The 16,433-nt window shown below is 41.6% G+C and overlaps 1 protein-coding gene across 2 annotated transcripts in view; it reads right to left on the reverse strand.

Annotated features, from left to right (window-relative positions):
- STAC (SH3 and cysteine rich domain) overlaps window positions 1-16,433 on the reverse strand; it is a 74,798-nt gene that overhangs the window by 27,369 nt on the left and 30,996 nt on the right. The window contains exon 3 of one of the 2 annotated variants that reach the window (XM_072851416.1): window positions 1,020-1,120. The exons of the other annotated variant lie outside the window; for it this stretch is intronic. Coding sequence (XP_072707517.1) covers window positions 1,020-1,120 — 101 coding nt within the window. The remainder of the gene's footprint in view (window positions 1-1,019; window positions 1,121-16,433) is intronic. 2 annotated transcript variants of the gene reach the window in all.

The raw sequence follows: 16,433 nt of genomic DNA on the forward strand, positions 1-16,433 counted from the left end.
GCTCTTCACAGACAACTTCCTATACCAGAATGCCTCACACTAGGGCTACGATTATGGTTTAAATGTATAAAGAGTTGCCTCAGGTGTATAAACAACAATAGCATTCACTGAATACTCTTGGAGAGAAAAGATCTTTCCAGTGAAAGGTGGGTTTTCTAGCCCTTTTGAAGTCAATGCTTGCGTTTTTTTGCCATTTAACACAGTGAAACTGTTTGGGTTTAGCTCGTATTTGTCTCAGGTGCCCTCAGGTTGCAACAAATCTGAGAACATCTGAAACATGAATATATGTATTCAGTTTTCATATTCCAAATGGTCATTTTTCCAAGTTCTTTTTCTAGGAGTAACCAAAAGAACCATATTCCAATAAAAGTCATCAAGTTGGGTTAGAATTGTCTCAAACACAGTGGCCTGCCTTTGCCAATAATGAGAATTTGCTGCTCAGAAGGTGACCCAGGCACTAAGGTGCTATGTCCATACAGGGGCAGGTCTCCTCCTAGCCTCCCCTACTGAGAGCTTGCTTCAAACTCTGTAGTGTCTCACTGTGGAGTATCCTTTGGTTTTCTTTTTAAGATGAATTATGGTTTTTCTTCAAGCCCTAACAGTGGAAAAAACAATAAAACATAATTTGAAGGATTTTTCATTTGTTAAACTCCATTGAAATATTTTGACTAATTTATAGCATTCCCTGAGAGATTTACACTACAGCAAGCACAGTTTAAATCCAGGGAATTAATTCTGTTATTTAGCTAAATCTGGATTATGTGACTGTATTTTTACATCCACAATGCAGATTAGATTTGTGCTTCATTTTTGTTCAGGTTTTTGAGTAGTAGCAATTGCCCAAATTGATAATAGGGCACCACCTGGCTTTACTTTTCCCACCTCAGTAAAGTGACCTGGTGTCAGTTCTGTTAATGCACCAGCTAAGTGCCAGCCAGGGGGTCAGGCACACAAAGCAAGTGGCTCCAGCACAACCTGGCGCCTCACACCGCACTTGCTGCCCTGAGCTGCTCACTTACCAGCTTGCCCATGCAACGCTGTTGTCCAATACTGTCTACACACTTGTGGTGGATGCTCATCTTACAAGCCTTACAGCGCAGTCCGTGCTTAGCGTTTGTCCCTGTGAAATGCACGGAAATGATTTAATTAGACAAAATCAATAGTTTCCATACATTTAACAAATGACCTGAAAGAATTGATGGGGAGGTCGGTTGCAGTAGAGTAAATATTGACAGCATTCCTCGCCTTGCCTACTTTTTTTGTGTACATTTACACATGCATTTTCTTTATAGCCCCTCCATTTTAGCCCTTTCTCCCCCAGGCTCTTTCCTAGGCTATTACTGCCTTTAGATGTATATTGGATTATGCTCTGTTGTATGATAGTCTTATCAGTGATGTCTCTGCCTCATGAACATCAAGCAAAATCTCTTTGCTATTTTGAAAGGGCTTGGCATGAGAGCTGTGCATGGCTGAGGGAGCCACTGAAGGAGCACCCAGCTCTGGAGTTGCCCTGGGGAGCCAGGCCATCAGTGGAGGGCCAGGTTTTGTGGGTGAGAGGTAGCTCCAGGGGTGTGTGGGAGGGCTAAGGCAGCCCCCTTACCATTGCCCACCCATGTGCCTAGGGACTGGTGCTCTCACCTCCCTGGGCCAGTGCTCAGAGGGTGCAGGAAGAACTCCTTGCATGTCCCTGAGCAGGGCAGTGAGAATGCCATAGGTCTGACCTTGCTCTCCTTCACTGGCAGTGGAATAGTTCAGTGCCCGCAGGTAGGGGAGCTCCAGAAGAAGTTTTGCCTTACAGAAGCAGACTTCTCCCACCTGGGCAACAGTAGTTCTGTATTATCTTCAACGTGGACCTACTCTTACATGACAAAGCCGAGTCGGTTTGTTTCCAGGCAGGAACAGTCACCATTATTCATACACCTGTAAGACTTCCTAAACTACGCAGAAGCAGTTAAGCTGCAGCAACTCTATTATCCCCACAGGACTGTATAAATGGAATGAGTAAACAACATGTCAGTTCATTATCATCTACTGTGAGAGTGAGTAAGAAACAAGGTAGTAAAAAAAACCCCCAAAACTCTTGACATTTTAACCGGCCCTCATTAGTCAGACATGATAGGAATATTAGTCAGAAGGATCCTGCATCTGAAAGTACTCATGTAGCTCTTGGTTATTTGACTAGTTAACTCCATGTACACGCTGATGACTTCATTCAGTGAAATGCTACGTCTGAAAGAAGCACTTCAGGGAAGGGCTCATCAAGTTGGTGACAAAACCCGAGCCCTGACAGGACCACTTTCAGGGGAAGAGGTCCCTGAAGTGGCCACTTTCAAGCCAGACAGAGGCAGGCTGGAGGAGCTGGGGGTGGTTGCAGTGAGCCAGGCTCAGACATTTCACTTGTGTGCTTCTTGTAGGACAGGGAACTGGACATCCTCCCCACCTTCCTACTGAGACTGCTGGAGAAATGGTGAGTGAATAGGGTTGAGTGTGGGGTGCACCCCGGGGACTCCCATGGAGTGGGGCCAGCGCCTGCTCCCCGCTTGTCGCCTGCCTGGCCCCTCTCAGCTGAGCCGATGCACAATGCCTCACTGCTCGGGTATGTGCAGATGTCTAGCCTCATTCCCGGGGTCTTTTTTCCTAGTAAACATGGGATTTACTAGAAGAACACATCCCTGTTTGTTTGTTTGTTTGTTTTTTCTGCGTGGTTGCACTTGGATTACTGTGCTGTGAAGATTTTTTCAGCTATAGTTTCTTTTCAATAACACATGTTCAAACCAATATTGACTTCTGTGGCTTTGTGCTTTTATTACTGATGATGAAATGCTGAATCACCCTTCCTGATGGTCAACAACTGACACAGTGAGAAAACAGGACTTCCTCTACATTTTTTTATTATATTTATAGGGTGGAATGAAAAAAAAGGAAAATGACATCATACTTTGCCTATACAACACGTATTTAGCGTCAGTGCTTACACTAGGTCTAATTCTCCTCTCACGTTGGTCTGTACCAGCATAATTCTTACTTGCTTTACCAAGTTACTCCTGAGATTCAGCTGAAAAGGCAGTCAGTCTCACAGTCCTTTCTGCTGGCTGTGTTACGCTCTTCCAGCCATTTTAGTGTTAACATTACAAGGTGGATATTGCTTCTTACATGTTATAACCATGTGATCACAGAAGATACACATTTGTCAATATAACTGCGCATCTAAATGATGTGCGAAATGAATGCAACGTATATGTGCTACTTTCAAAAAACAAAACCCAATTTCTTCAGAACAGAAATCTGTGGTCATGTGAAAATGAGTAAGACAATAAATTACAAAAGAGCAACACTGTATTTCCATTGCTGAATACCATTTGTTACCTGTGGGTAGGTAAGTAGTGGCTTCAAAGAGAGGAAAAGTGTTTCAGTCACACACTTGAGTCTACAAGAAGTCTTTGTAAATCAAAATGAAATTCCCTATAACTACCAAAAGCTTCAACCTTTAATTCATTGTCATTTCTAAGTACTTGGTTTACTGTGGGACTAGGCAGCTTGGAAATAATTTGCATGTACCTCCCTGCCTCCCACTGAGGAATAACTAAAGGGCTTAAAGAAGAAGCGTTTATTCTGTATTTACACTTAACTACCATATCTCAAGCTCTGAAAATGGCATTTCTACAAGACACATTTTCTTTTTTCCCCAGGATAATCCTTTCTTCTTCAGTTTCTGATCTCCATCACGCTAAATCAAACCTCCTCAAAGAATCATGGCTAAGCTATTTCAAAACTGAGTGCCAGAGATTAGACAACTACATATTGGCAATGTATCTGACCCAAAAGGTCCTGAGATTCAGAACTGAGGCACAGCCACAGCTCACGTTATGGAGAAGAACAGATCTACATTCGGTATAGGTGTAAATGAGACCAGGGTTTGACCCTTTGCATCAGGTTTTGGCCTCCCATGTAAGCAAGCTTGTTGACCTTACAGTTGCCTGAATGGGGCTGGTTTTGGAAGGCATCCTGGTAGTTTGAAACAGGGAAAAAGCAGGCAGAACATGGATCTTGCAAACAAGCTATGTAAAGCTGAGTGAGTACGGTAAGAGTCTTACAGTCATGCCGGTATAAGAGAGGTATTTCATTATACCTAAAGTAGTGGCACAGGATTTAGCAATGTGTCGAAATATTATTTGCCAATAAATTCCCCCAGAGAGCAAGAGAAAGCGAGGAATTTGGTCTGAACATACATTAAATAGTAGAAAATAAGTGGTATTAATGACTAAAAGTAAAAAATTATGACATTTACAATAATAATGATGATGATGATAATAGTAATAACAACAACAACACAATGGGGCAGCCTATTTGAGGGGAATTTGTATAATTTCACTTATCTGCCATAGGGTACCAGAGCACGTTTGAAGTTGAAAGCCTCTCTGTGGTGTGCTTACTCCCACTGGGTTAATCTTTCTGTAGATTGAAGCATGGGGAAGGGGAAGAGTAAGGAGAGAGCTCACATTTGAGATGGCCACAGCAGTGTCTGGAAGGGGCAGTGTTCCTGCAGAAGTAGTGAAGTCTGTGATATTAAAATACTCTCCTCAGGGACTTCTGCTGAACATACTCTGATGACCTGCAAGCCTGACCATCACTCTCTTGTTTGCTTCCTGCCCCCTTAAATAGCTGACAGTCTGATTGCAGCCTACCATTTATTCCCTTTAGCAGATACTTCCCTATGCCAACCTTAAAGCACAGCTGGAAGCTACTGGTATAAAGTACTCACTGAAATGTCACTGAAATGTCTTAGCCCACCTGGAATCATTTCAATTTGTGGTGGATCAGAAATAGAGGAACTAAGCAATTAAGCAACTAAGCTAAACTTGGAGTACCCTAACTACTTTTTTCTCTGGTTTTCATTCAAAGGGGAAGTAGACTAACACCTTTGATGGACTCTTTCTCATTACCTTAAAAAAGTAATCAACCCTCCCACCGTCTCCTCCAACGACCCTTACTAAGGTTACTTAATCAAATTGTTAAATGCTGAGTGTACCAGAACAAAGGTTCTGCTCAGTCACTTTTTGATTGCAATCTAGGGACGTGATTGTCACTGTTTTTATTAAGGCACACTACTTCATTCACTGAACAGGGTGGACAGTGTTCAATGAATGGGCAGCTCTATTCAATACTTCTTTTTTACTTTCATCGGTCAGTGTGCGTCCTTAAGCATCATCTCTTGAGTACCATATTAGCCTAATTCCAAACACAAGGTGATTAATAGCCTCATAGGCTTTCCTATGGGCTCACTGTCTCTGTCTCTTTATGCCTTGCAATATGAACACATTTGCCAAAAACCTGGATGGGATGTCTCCCATTTGAGGGACTAATGGGTAAAACTGTCAGAGGTATCACCAATACGACACTATTTGGCCCAGATGCTGGCGTTTAAGTCGTAAAAATGGCAAGCTGCTAAAACTGGGGGTTTAGAATGGAAAGTACTGTATGTGTTTAGCTGACTCATAGTGCCCATAAACATAACTGTCAATGTAGTAATGAAATTCATATAGGAAAAAACCACTTACACATACATTTGCACATGTGTCCTCTGTGTCCTATGTATTAATCTATCTATCTATTAATTATCTCACAGTCTGTAAAGGCTGGTATTCCTTTTGCAAATGAAAAAACCAAAACTGACAAAAGAAACAGTGTTTCACTGGAAGCAAATCAGGAAATTTCATATCAGGATACCTGAGTAGCTCTTAAATAAACTTAGAAATGAGGTTCTGCCACAGCCATTTTCTTCAGATACCAGCTAATGCATCCAGACGCAGGGCACTGGAAGGACGCATTGTTTTGAGAAGCAGGTCATGTTTAATAAAGCCTTGATAGAAATACTCTGCTACTGGGTCAGCTCCCATTTGAATATCTAAACCAGTGGCTAGGTTTTCCAGAACAGCCATGGAAAATTGAATCTTAAACTGTTCTGATAATCTGACCTTAAATACTACCAAAAGGACGCACTGCATCACTTTTGTAAATCTAAGCCTTTTTTGGAGGAAGCCTAAATGGAAACAGAACACCTCAATATAGGTGAATGGAAAGATTTGGAGGCAGAGAGAGACAGAGGAGCCAGGGCAGAATTTGATTCCAAGTCTTTATGTCTGTCCCTCTTATAAAAGTAATTTAGTAACTACTCTGCATTTCAGGAAAGTGACATTATCCTAAGAAATGCAAATGAGAATTATGTTTGTCACACACATGTGAAGGCAACCTTTATCATCCCCTTGGCCAGCACAGCTATGGATGTAGCACTGTTAGCTGATGCTTTTTGTCTGTTGTTTCAAGACTTAACATAAGATTAATAGCTAGAGAGGGGGAATGAGCCCTACAGCCTGGAGAAATTTGAAAGAAAACTGCAAATGTTGGTAACAACATGACGTCATGCTGACTGTACAAAGATAACTATATCAGGCACTTCTGCTAAAATTAAAAAAAAAAAAAAAAGGGAGAGGATAAAAAGACTCAGGTCTATAAAAGAGAGAAAGAAGAAGAGAAAGAGGCACAGAGAGACTATTACCTTCAGCTAATCCAGCTATGACCCAACCACTATTTTTTATCATTCCAGCTGAGAGGAATGTGCCAGTCAGAAATTGTTCTGATTTAAAACTTTCATAAATAAACACATTTAAAATTGCATATTTTCCATAGAACTTCAACTTCTGCTGTGGGAGGCTGATAAAAATAATGAGTGCCTTGCCCCTTTCTCCCCAGGCGCATTTGCAGTTGTCACCAGAAAGCTGTCTCTATGCCAGAATTTATGGGAAATGGAGACTTGTAAGCAAGCTGGGCCAGTATTGTAGCAGTGAAGGGTTTAGGATGTCACCTTAGAAGGAGAAAGAAAAGTCCCTGAAATGGCACTGGTGCCCCTGCAGTCATCTCTAAGCCTTTGCACAACTTCCTCTCCTGCCCTCTTCCTCATTTTTAATTAATTGGTTTTGCGTAAAAGCTCTGATGCTGAAAGGGAGACTATTTTTAAAAATTCCTCTATGGCTACTTCCTGCCCCCATGGCTGGCTGCTGCTGGACAAGTGTTCGCCCTCCTCCTTTTCCCCTCTGCCTCAGTTGAGAGCTGTGGGTAGATCAGAGAATGGCATTTTCTATACAGGACATCTACACCTTTAAAGTTAAAAATCTTCAGCCTAATTCCCCCAAATCATTAGGTTTGTAAGGATGAGCTGGGCATCCCTTTGCTTGCCCTTCCTTGGCCTTCAGCCTCCTCGGGTACCTCCCGCTACCTTGGGAATGGCCCCCTTTCTCTGCCCTAATACCTGTCACCCTCCTGCGTCTTTTTCTTAATTGATGCTGGGACCCCATCGCCTGCCCCAGCTGACATTGTGGAGATGACAGAGGCGCAGATCCTCAGCTGGTCATCAGGTGAGCTATAGATCAAAGCCTGACCCCAGATTTCCCCAGCCACCCTAGACGGCCGACTGCTGGAAGTCATTGCTGTCTGATGCCTGACTGATAATGCAAGTTGATGGACACAGAGTTGGCAGGTGCGTTGACTGATACACAAATATTCACCTCACATAAAATTACCAGTACTATTAGCAATCCTCCTATTGCACTTTCCACTGCTAAATACAGGACTGAATGGATTGTTCAAAAAAGTAATAGAAAGAGGATATAATTTTGTGGTCTGCTGTGTGTCATTCCTAACTGGCCCACAAATAGATGTATTATGGCAGCTCTTGGCACTGTCATTTTGATAATTCAAAAGGATCAATTTTCTTTTTTTAAGGAGATGAAATTGCACTTTATGGATACCCTTCTCTTTTGACCTAACTAGATAGTCTACACTTATTTGAACACTTTGGCAAAGACACTCTATGCATGAATAACAGATGTGTAGGATGAAAAAGTTCAAAACACACAGAGAAAACTAGGCAAAAATCTTATTTAGGCAATTTTTCATGAATAATGGCATCATGAGATTGACTTCAAAGGTTTTACTTTTTAGTAAGGGGTTTTTTTTTTGTGTTGGCTTTTTTTTTACAGTTAAATCTGCCAGTTCAAAATGTGCAGAGTTTTGAGTAGTAGTAAATCAGTAGCTCCTTGGGATGGGGGTACACTGTACAGGGACGTCCAGCAACATGTGGGAGCTAGAGGAGGAACCCCTCCATTTGGGACCGAGCTGCCAGGTCTGGACCTGACACCTTGACTGGTTGGACTGTCCCGTTCCCCTGAGTCCACTTTGTGTCAGTCTAAACCAGTAGGGAGAAGCTGGGACATGTATATTTATGTTCTGTAGAACAGGACTTAATATCCAACCATGGTACCTGTCCTGCCAAATTAATACATTTTAGATTATATGTCACTGAGAGGTGTGGGTCTGTTTGAGTGCCTACCCCACCCAATTTCCCCATAACAATATCCAGTGTTTAAATAGCAAGAAAAGTTGCCTTGCATGCAGGCAGGCTACAAAACAGTGCATAAAATTAGAACTGACTTCCTAGTGACATGGTTTTCTTTAGAAACGACATGCTGAGAAAAAACTGAGGCAGTAATAGGCAGGCTTTTCTTCAAGGCTGTTACAGAGAAGAAAAATATCCCTGCTAAAATAAAGTCCTTTCTAACTTCATGGTTTTAAATCATACATATCAGCAAGAGGAAATGCCTTTATTCCTCTTGCAAATCAACTCTGTAACTCCTTGACAAAGAACTTCCAACGCTGCCAGACCTTTCATTCTGTGGTTCAGGAACAGAGACTTATTTAAAATGCAAACAGGCCTTTCCTGTCTTTTGGTGCAAAAGTGATTCTCATTCTTGATGTCTAGTGATCAGAACAGGTTGAACCTCACTGCCCTGTGCTGAAAAGTTTGGCCACAAGAGGTTTTTTTGCAATGCACTTTTCACATATTCAGCAGCTTTGCTATAAATGTCTGTCCCTGAAAGGAAATATCCACCTCCATACTTCTTAAAATACCATCTCAGGTTTTTGATCATCTAAATGTTAATTAAGATGCTGGAACGCCATGATAAATAAACTAACAGCTATTATGGAAAGAAAAAGTCCCAGTCCTCTAAAAACCAAACACGATAAATCATATCTAATGTTCTTTGCTCTAAACCAACTGACACTGATATCTCAATACATACTTTTCTAGACAATTTTCTAGACTGCTGAGCTTGTGCTTGTAGATCTTTGCACCGTGTTGCTTTGCTGAGATGGAAAATAGCTCAAAGAAGATAGGCATAGATTTGCCTATGGGAGGTAATGCTGAACTGCTCCAGACATGATGATGGTACCAGAGCTGAACAGGACAAGGGAACATGGAGAAATTAAACTTGGTGTGGTGTCCCAAAAGAGGACAAGCAGAGATCAATGGCTGTTCTTGGTCTCAGTAATATTAGTAAGCCTAGTATGTTCAGTAACTCTTCTTGAGATGAAGATGATGAAAGTCAGATTTCAAACAAGATTTCCATGTTGGCAGGCTCAGGTTATTTGTACCTGTGCTCTTACATGTGTTAAAATGAAAAGCCAGTTACAGCCTTTTTTTTGTGTTTTGAGATGCTTTGAAAAAGCAGTTGAATTTTGTAGGGCCACTTACATGTGCTGAAACGTTGATCTTTCAAGGGCCTTGTACCATTATAGAGAAGTTGGAAAACAGAAAAACAATATCTGAACAAAACCTATGCTGCGAGATGAAGAGCAGGGCTCCGGGCTTGCTGAAAATGTGGGAAAAGAGTTACAGAACAAAAGAACAGTCTGCCCTCAGCAAAGGGATTTAATATCATCTCTGGGCTGCTGACGGATTTTTAACATTGCCTGTTGCTTACAGAGCTCCATCATCAATGGGCTTGAAATGAGAGGCTGCTATATGCCAGAAGATTAGGACAATCAGTTAGGACCATAAAAGGTTTAGTCAAAAAAAAACCCCAAAACCTGATATGTAAATAGCCAGCTGCTCTCTGGCCTTCTGCTGTTTCAAACTTACTGAGGTTTTTGGGTCTTTCTTCCTGTAGCAAAAACGCTCCCTCATCAGCGCAACCTCTCAGCGTTGTTCCTGGTCTTTGTTAGCACAGACTGACTGGCAGCGCCTGCAGTGATGGGCCTCGCACACAAAATGCTGATGTGTGACTCACCATGGCCATGATTCCTCTCCCTCCCTCTTTTGCCCATTTCACAGGAGCTAGTGATAGAGCTGGAAAGTGGAGCAACAGAAGATAACTACACGTGTCTCCACTAAAATGTAGTGCATGGTCAGGATCTGGCCACACACAGGCTTCTGCTCCAAAGCCATTTCTTCCCTTGGATCACATGTGGCTGAGGAGGACTTCATCAGAAGCTAGAGGTGTAAGTGACAGCATGATTTGCTCAGACTAGAGATGATTCAGGGCACCACCGTAAGTAACTGGGCATTTATACCAGTTCGGTGGGATCAGTTTTCAGGGAAGTTATTTTTACAGTTAGTCACAATGTGTTGCTTCCTTACAGAATTTTACAATCACATTTTATAACAAAGTGTTTCAGTTTCTTTTCCACAGCAGTTTTGAAAACAAAAAAATGAAATAGTAAATGTGGAAAAACATTCAAATGAAACCTTTCAACCCAAGTGCAAGTTTTTTTAAATTTATTTTTTCCAGAAATAGTTACTGATTTCAGTGAAATCATTCACATAGTGAATTCACATAGTGACACATAGCAGTGGTGGCCTAAAGCACACATACAAGTACACTTCCACGTGGCATCAATTATTGTTTAAATGAGTAAGAAAAACTTCTGTCAAATGATTGTACAGAATTTTCTGCAGCTCAGCAATGCAAAAAGAGTATTACCTTATTACAGGCAGGGGGTCAATCTGGGGAATGAAAAAATGTGGACATTAAGCTGAAATTTTACTTTATTTCTAAATATTTAAATCATTAAACCAAAAATACCCCAAATCTGCTTTCTAAGATTTTGTCTATCAACAGTAATAATTCAATGCCTCGCTCATAAACTGCCCATGGTTAGAAAGTATTTGCTCTATCTGAATTCACCCTGGATTAAAGTAGGAACAAGCCAAGCCAACTCAAGCCATAGCTTTTCTCATCTATACATGTGGTTTGCACCAATGTGACTACGTGGTTTGTTGTCCAAAAGCCTTAGTTAATGTTGACCATAATTGTATTACCTCTATTAGAGATAAGGAAACCCACAGGGGTAGTAATAGGCTTGGTAGCTACAACTGTCTGGCCTGTACAATGATAGAACCTACAATGAAAGTCTAGCAAAATCCATCAGATAACCTTGCTTTTAGCAAAATGATTTCCAGTGCAACAGGAGCTGTTGGTGGGAAGTCACTGAAGGCATGATTTGGAGTGGAGGAAAAAAAAAGGCAGATCAGCGTGCCAGAAGGCACTGGCACGTAGCTGAGACTCACTACTGGCACTCACTAACAGAGACCTGAACACATATTCAGATTTAGGAGCTGTCATAGGCAAAAAATAGCTGAAATAGCGAACGTGAACAGGCAGCAGATAACTGTGTGTATGTGCATGGGTGAATGTCTGAAATTGAACTCCTGAACTCTCAGACAGGAGCCTGCTACTTGCAAGCTGCAACCAGTATGGGCTGCTTGGAAATTTTGATAACACTTTGACTAAACAAAAGTGATCCCCAAGCATCCCAAATCCTCCAATTAATAAAGAGACAGGAGACTGACCCACTAGTTAAGAGACTGATCATGTGCTGTTCTTATGCACATATACTATTTAGACTGGAGGAACTGGGAGCTTGGTTTCCAGAAAGAAGATCTGGTGCCAAGAGATGGGTTCCTGTAAGGAAGAAGTGGTCTTGGAAAGAAGAAGGGGGCCCAGAAAGAAGGTGGTGAATATCCTGGCCTGGGGAGAGGTCTGGGAAATGGGAGAAGACCCTGGAGATGAGGAAGCCATGGACATCAGTGCCAGGGGATGCCCAGGGACCTTGGCCAGTGGCACCTGAGATGGGTAACTGCAAGTAGCATCACAGCAGGAACTGACATGACTTTCTGCCCAACCTTCCCAGGCCAGCAGTGACCTCCCTGCAGGGAAGGGAGACCTAGGGAATGAAATGCTGGTAGCGAGGGAGTGTGATAAAGAATAAGTAGAGTAAAAGCTGTAATGTCACTGATTCTTCAATAAAACCTGATATGTAGATCCTCTCCACATTGGCATTTATGCTGTCTCACCCTTGACAAGAGCTCAGCATCCTTTTTGATTCTTTGGTTAAGAAACAGCCTAAATTTCCAGATGGGGCATTTTGAAAGAGCATCTGTGAGAGACGCACCCAAACTCTGTAACATCTTAAGTGTTGAATTTTCTGTTGCTCTTCAGAAAAAACTCTATTTCAGCTAACAAAGAGTTTGTTGCCCTTGGAGAACACCACTAAGCAATTCAGTCTGCCAGAGCTTGTCATCAGCTTACTACAGAGAACAACTGCTCATCAGAGGCTATTGCTCATCTGCTGCTCTCCAAGATAAACCATCCTGTGACCTCCCCTCTGGTGACATTTGAGACCCGTCATACTCAGTGGCTATTTATCCCATTGTGCTTTGGCTGGGAGAGAGTTAATTTTCTTCACAGTAGCTAGTATGGGGCTATGTTTTGGATTTGTGCTGAAAATAGTGTCGATAACACAAGGATGTTTTAGCTATTGCTGAGCAGTGCTTGCACAGAGTCAAGGCCTTTTCTGTTCCTCACACCACCCCACCAGCGAGTAGGCTGGGGGTGCATGAGAAGTTGGGAGGGGACACAGCCAGGACAGCTGACCCCAACTGACCAAAGGGATATCCCATACCATATGGCGTCATGCTCAGCAATAAAACTAGGGGGAAGCTTGGCAGGGGTGCTGCTGCTCAGGGACTGGCTGAGCATTGATAGGTCGGTGGTGAGCAATTGTTTTCATTTGCATCATTTGTCTTTCTTGGGTTTTATTTCTCTCTCTCTGTTATTTTCGTTTTCATTACAATTTATTATTATTATTATTGTTATTATTATTATTATTTTATGCCAATTATTAAACTGTTTTTATCTCAACCCATAGGTTTTCTCACTTTTACCCTTCCAATTCTCTCCCCCATCCTGCTGTGGGGGAGTGAGCAAGCAGCTGTGTGGTGCTTAGTTGCCAGCTCAGGTTAAACCACGACACACATCCAGAGGTTAGTAATGGAAAATGGACTTCCATGCTCAGCTGTGTTGAGGGACCAGATCTAGCAAAACACACCAAGCACCTTGGTGTAACCTCTCCATATTTGCTAGCTGTAACAAACACTGCAAGACAGACAACATCTCACCTTGCAGCTGTAAACAGATGTGCAGATGAACCCCTCATGATGCCAATATGCTGTGCCTGGGCTTACAGAGGAAGGCAAAGTGGTAGAACAAAATGAGGCTGCTCATTTCAAGCCCATTGATGATGGAGCTCTGTAAGCAACCAGCAATTTTAAAAATTCATCCCCATGCTTCACAAAAAAAGACCTGGGGCAGCACAAAGACTGTCTGGAGAGTTTTGTGTGCCACAGATCTTGGGATATGAACGATTGCTACACTCTGAGAGGTGCAGCTAGAAAAACAGGCAATATTGGCACTGCAAATAAAAGTTCCCTCATCAATACACCCAATCGTCATTTGGAGGGATCTTCTTGTGCATTAAATCTACAGCTTTTCTTTTGTGATTGCCGAGGAAGCCAGTCGGAAACATACTGACTATGATGTAGTTCACATTGGCTCAGGGATTATACCAGCCATATGCCATTTCCTCTTGTGGCTCCGAAAGTGGAACTGTTGCGGGGAGTGGGGGGAAGACATAGCCACCTTTTTTTTTTTTTTCTTGCTTGCTTGCTTCCAACCCTTCTATTAAGCAGGAAATAACCTAGTGGTCAAAACAAAATATTTCAAGATTTTCGAGATCACTGCCTGCATGTTATAAAGGAAACTGCAATGTAATCACAATTTTCAACTGCAGAGCATGTCTTCTGAATTACAAGTCAGGGAAGGGATCCATGTGTGTGCAGCATCCTTCAGCATGTAAGATAAACTTAAGTCAAAGAGGAAAAAAGTTATAGATTGTGTCTACCTGGAAAACTAAATTTAGGCAGTTTAGAGAAGATAATTGCTGAAGTTGTGTTTACTTGCATTCGTATGACCAAAGCAGAAAGAGCATGCAATGCTCCATGTGAGCCACAAAGGTCATTGCTCTCTGAGACATCCTTCTATATTAAGGACAGCAACAAGCAACTGTGGGTAGGCATTTTACTCTACATGATGGCAATGCTCTATTTCTTGCAAAAGCATTTCTGCTAATTGCCTCATTTTATGGCTTCTGCAACTTATACTAAGGTGAAGCTCCTAATAATTTCCCTTCTAGATGATGCTTTTGTCAGCTATGTGGCAATGTAATTATCCACACAACAGTGACACTCTGGTAGACAAAGACTCTAAGTAGAAAAATAATGTTTTTACTAGAAGGTCAGCTTCAAAGAAGATGCATTTAATTTGCTTATCTGAAAACACCCGACGTCCCATATGAGCTCAGGAAAAGTACATAACAGGACATTAAAAAAGAAATCTTGTATTCTGCTTCATGCCTAGGTCTTTAACAAACCTTAAGCTTACCATTATGTTCTTCCCTAGGGCTGATCTCAGGAGCAATGGCCGCTACTGAGTAGGGTGTTTGGTGTTTTTCAATGTACTTTTTGGTCAAAAATCATCTTGGCTAACATCACGTTAAAATACTGGTTGTAGATGTGCTGGAAATTTTTATTGTTTTCTGTCTAATTAGGCAGCAAATGTTGGTCAACATCTTTAAAGTCTCTTTTCACTGAGGATTAACTGCAGTTTCATATTAATAGCAATTTTCCCAAAATTACAGTGAGCTTGAAAATTATCTAGTAACAAATGTGAAACGTGCTTGATGCTGTTCAAGGACAAATTAGAATTTAAAATATATTTCCACCCTCTTTTCTCAGCTAAGCAGTTCCTGATTATCCAATTTACTGATAACATTCTTGTCTCATCTCAGAGGAGGAAGCCCTCCCAGAGGATAAACAGACTAAATATTTGCTTTTCAATATTTGCTTTAAAGTATGTTTAACTCTTTATCACCAAAGAAAAATATTAATTTAATGCAGGGATAACGTGTGGCCCTCTGTAGCTACTTTACAAATGTGGGGCTGCATGAATTGGATACTTTTTGTCATGCTTATTAAAAATAGGAGACGTACTGATGGAGCACACCTATACTGCATATACCATATGTGTTTCTACCTCTTTTCATCTGTTCATCGCCACTTTATGTATTTTAATTGACAAACTATCAATTTTCTGGAAATTCTGCAGAGTCCACATGACATTATCTATACCTGACTAGTCTATAACTAACAGTTAACTACATACTGTACAGTTTGATTAATGTAGTACTTAACTTCATATTTCCAGAAGGCTTTTGTTTAGCTCTTCTTACAGGGCTCCTCTCAAAAGTGGGAAGGTCTACACTTACGGAGAGTTATTAACTCAAGAAAGAAATCATAGGAGAAGCCACGTTCAATTTCAAGCTAATAGATATGTTAAAATTATTATTTTGCATTAATTTTTTGCAGATGTGGTTTAAAAAATACAATGTTTTTGTTTGCCTTAAACCTTATCACAGCAGGTCAGAGAGGACTGAAGTAATTCTCACTCACACAGATTCTCGAAAGTGCTAGATTAGGTGCCCAGAGCCATTCAGCATCAGCTGGAGAGAGAACCTAAGTCTCCTAAATCCAGGAGTGGGTTTACTGGAGGGAAGGAGGAGGGACAAATAGGGCTCTTAGGCCATTTAATAACATACGGGATGGCACCTGGTACCAGTCACTGACAAGGTTACACATCTGCCCCTTTTCCTCACAATTAAAGTCAAAGGAGGCTGGATTCAGCTGCTTTTGAAAACCTCTTTCCTCTTTCCACTTGCTTTTTGAAAACCTCTTTGCCCTCTTGCATTAATAAACAACATTCACACACACAATTTTATACTGTAATAGTCTATCATCTGGAAAACAGATCTGGGAAGGCTCAGCTGCGACTGCACAAGCTCGTTGGAGAAGTGGACACGAAGCCACCTCTGCAAGCTGCTCCAGGGGCACTTCCTCCTCACTGGCAGCTCTTTACCCTTCTCTATAGGGGACAACTCCCATGCTGATGGAGTGGCAACATGAATCTCTTCCCACAAGGTCAACTGGGCTGGGAGATACTAGAGAGACTGGGAAGAGTGGAGGGCAGGGTGAACACTCAATGAATAACATTATTTTTTCCTTTATCCTGCAAAAAAAGCCTCAGTAAATAAAAATGCCTTTTTTTTTTTTTTTTTTTTTTTAAGAGCTCTGGAGGAGTCCTCCAAACTACCATAGCCTTGGAAACACAGCTTTAGTTACTGTCATGTTTCCCAGGAGTACTTCT

Source organism: Ciconia boyciana, chromosome 2 (assembly GCF_034638445.1).
Source record: "Ciconia boyciana chromosome 2, ASM3463844v1, whole genome shotgun sequence".
NCBI classification, from domain to species: Eukaryota; Metazoa; Chordata; class Aves; order Ciconiiformes; family Ciconiidae; genus Ciconia; species Ciconia boyciana.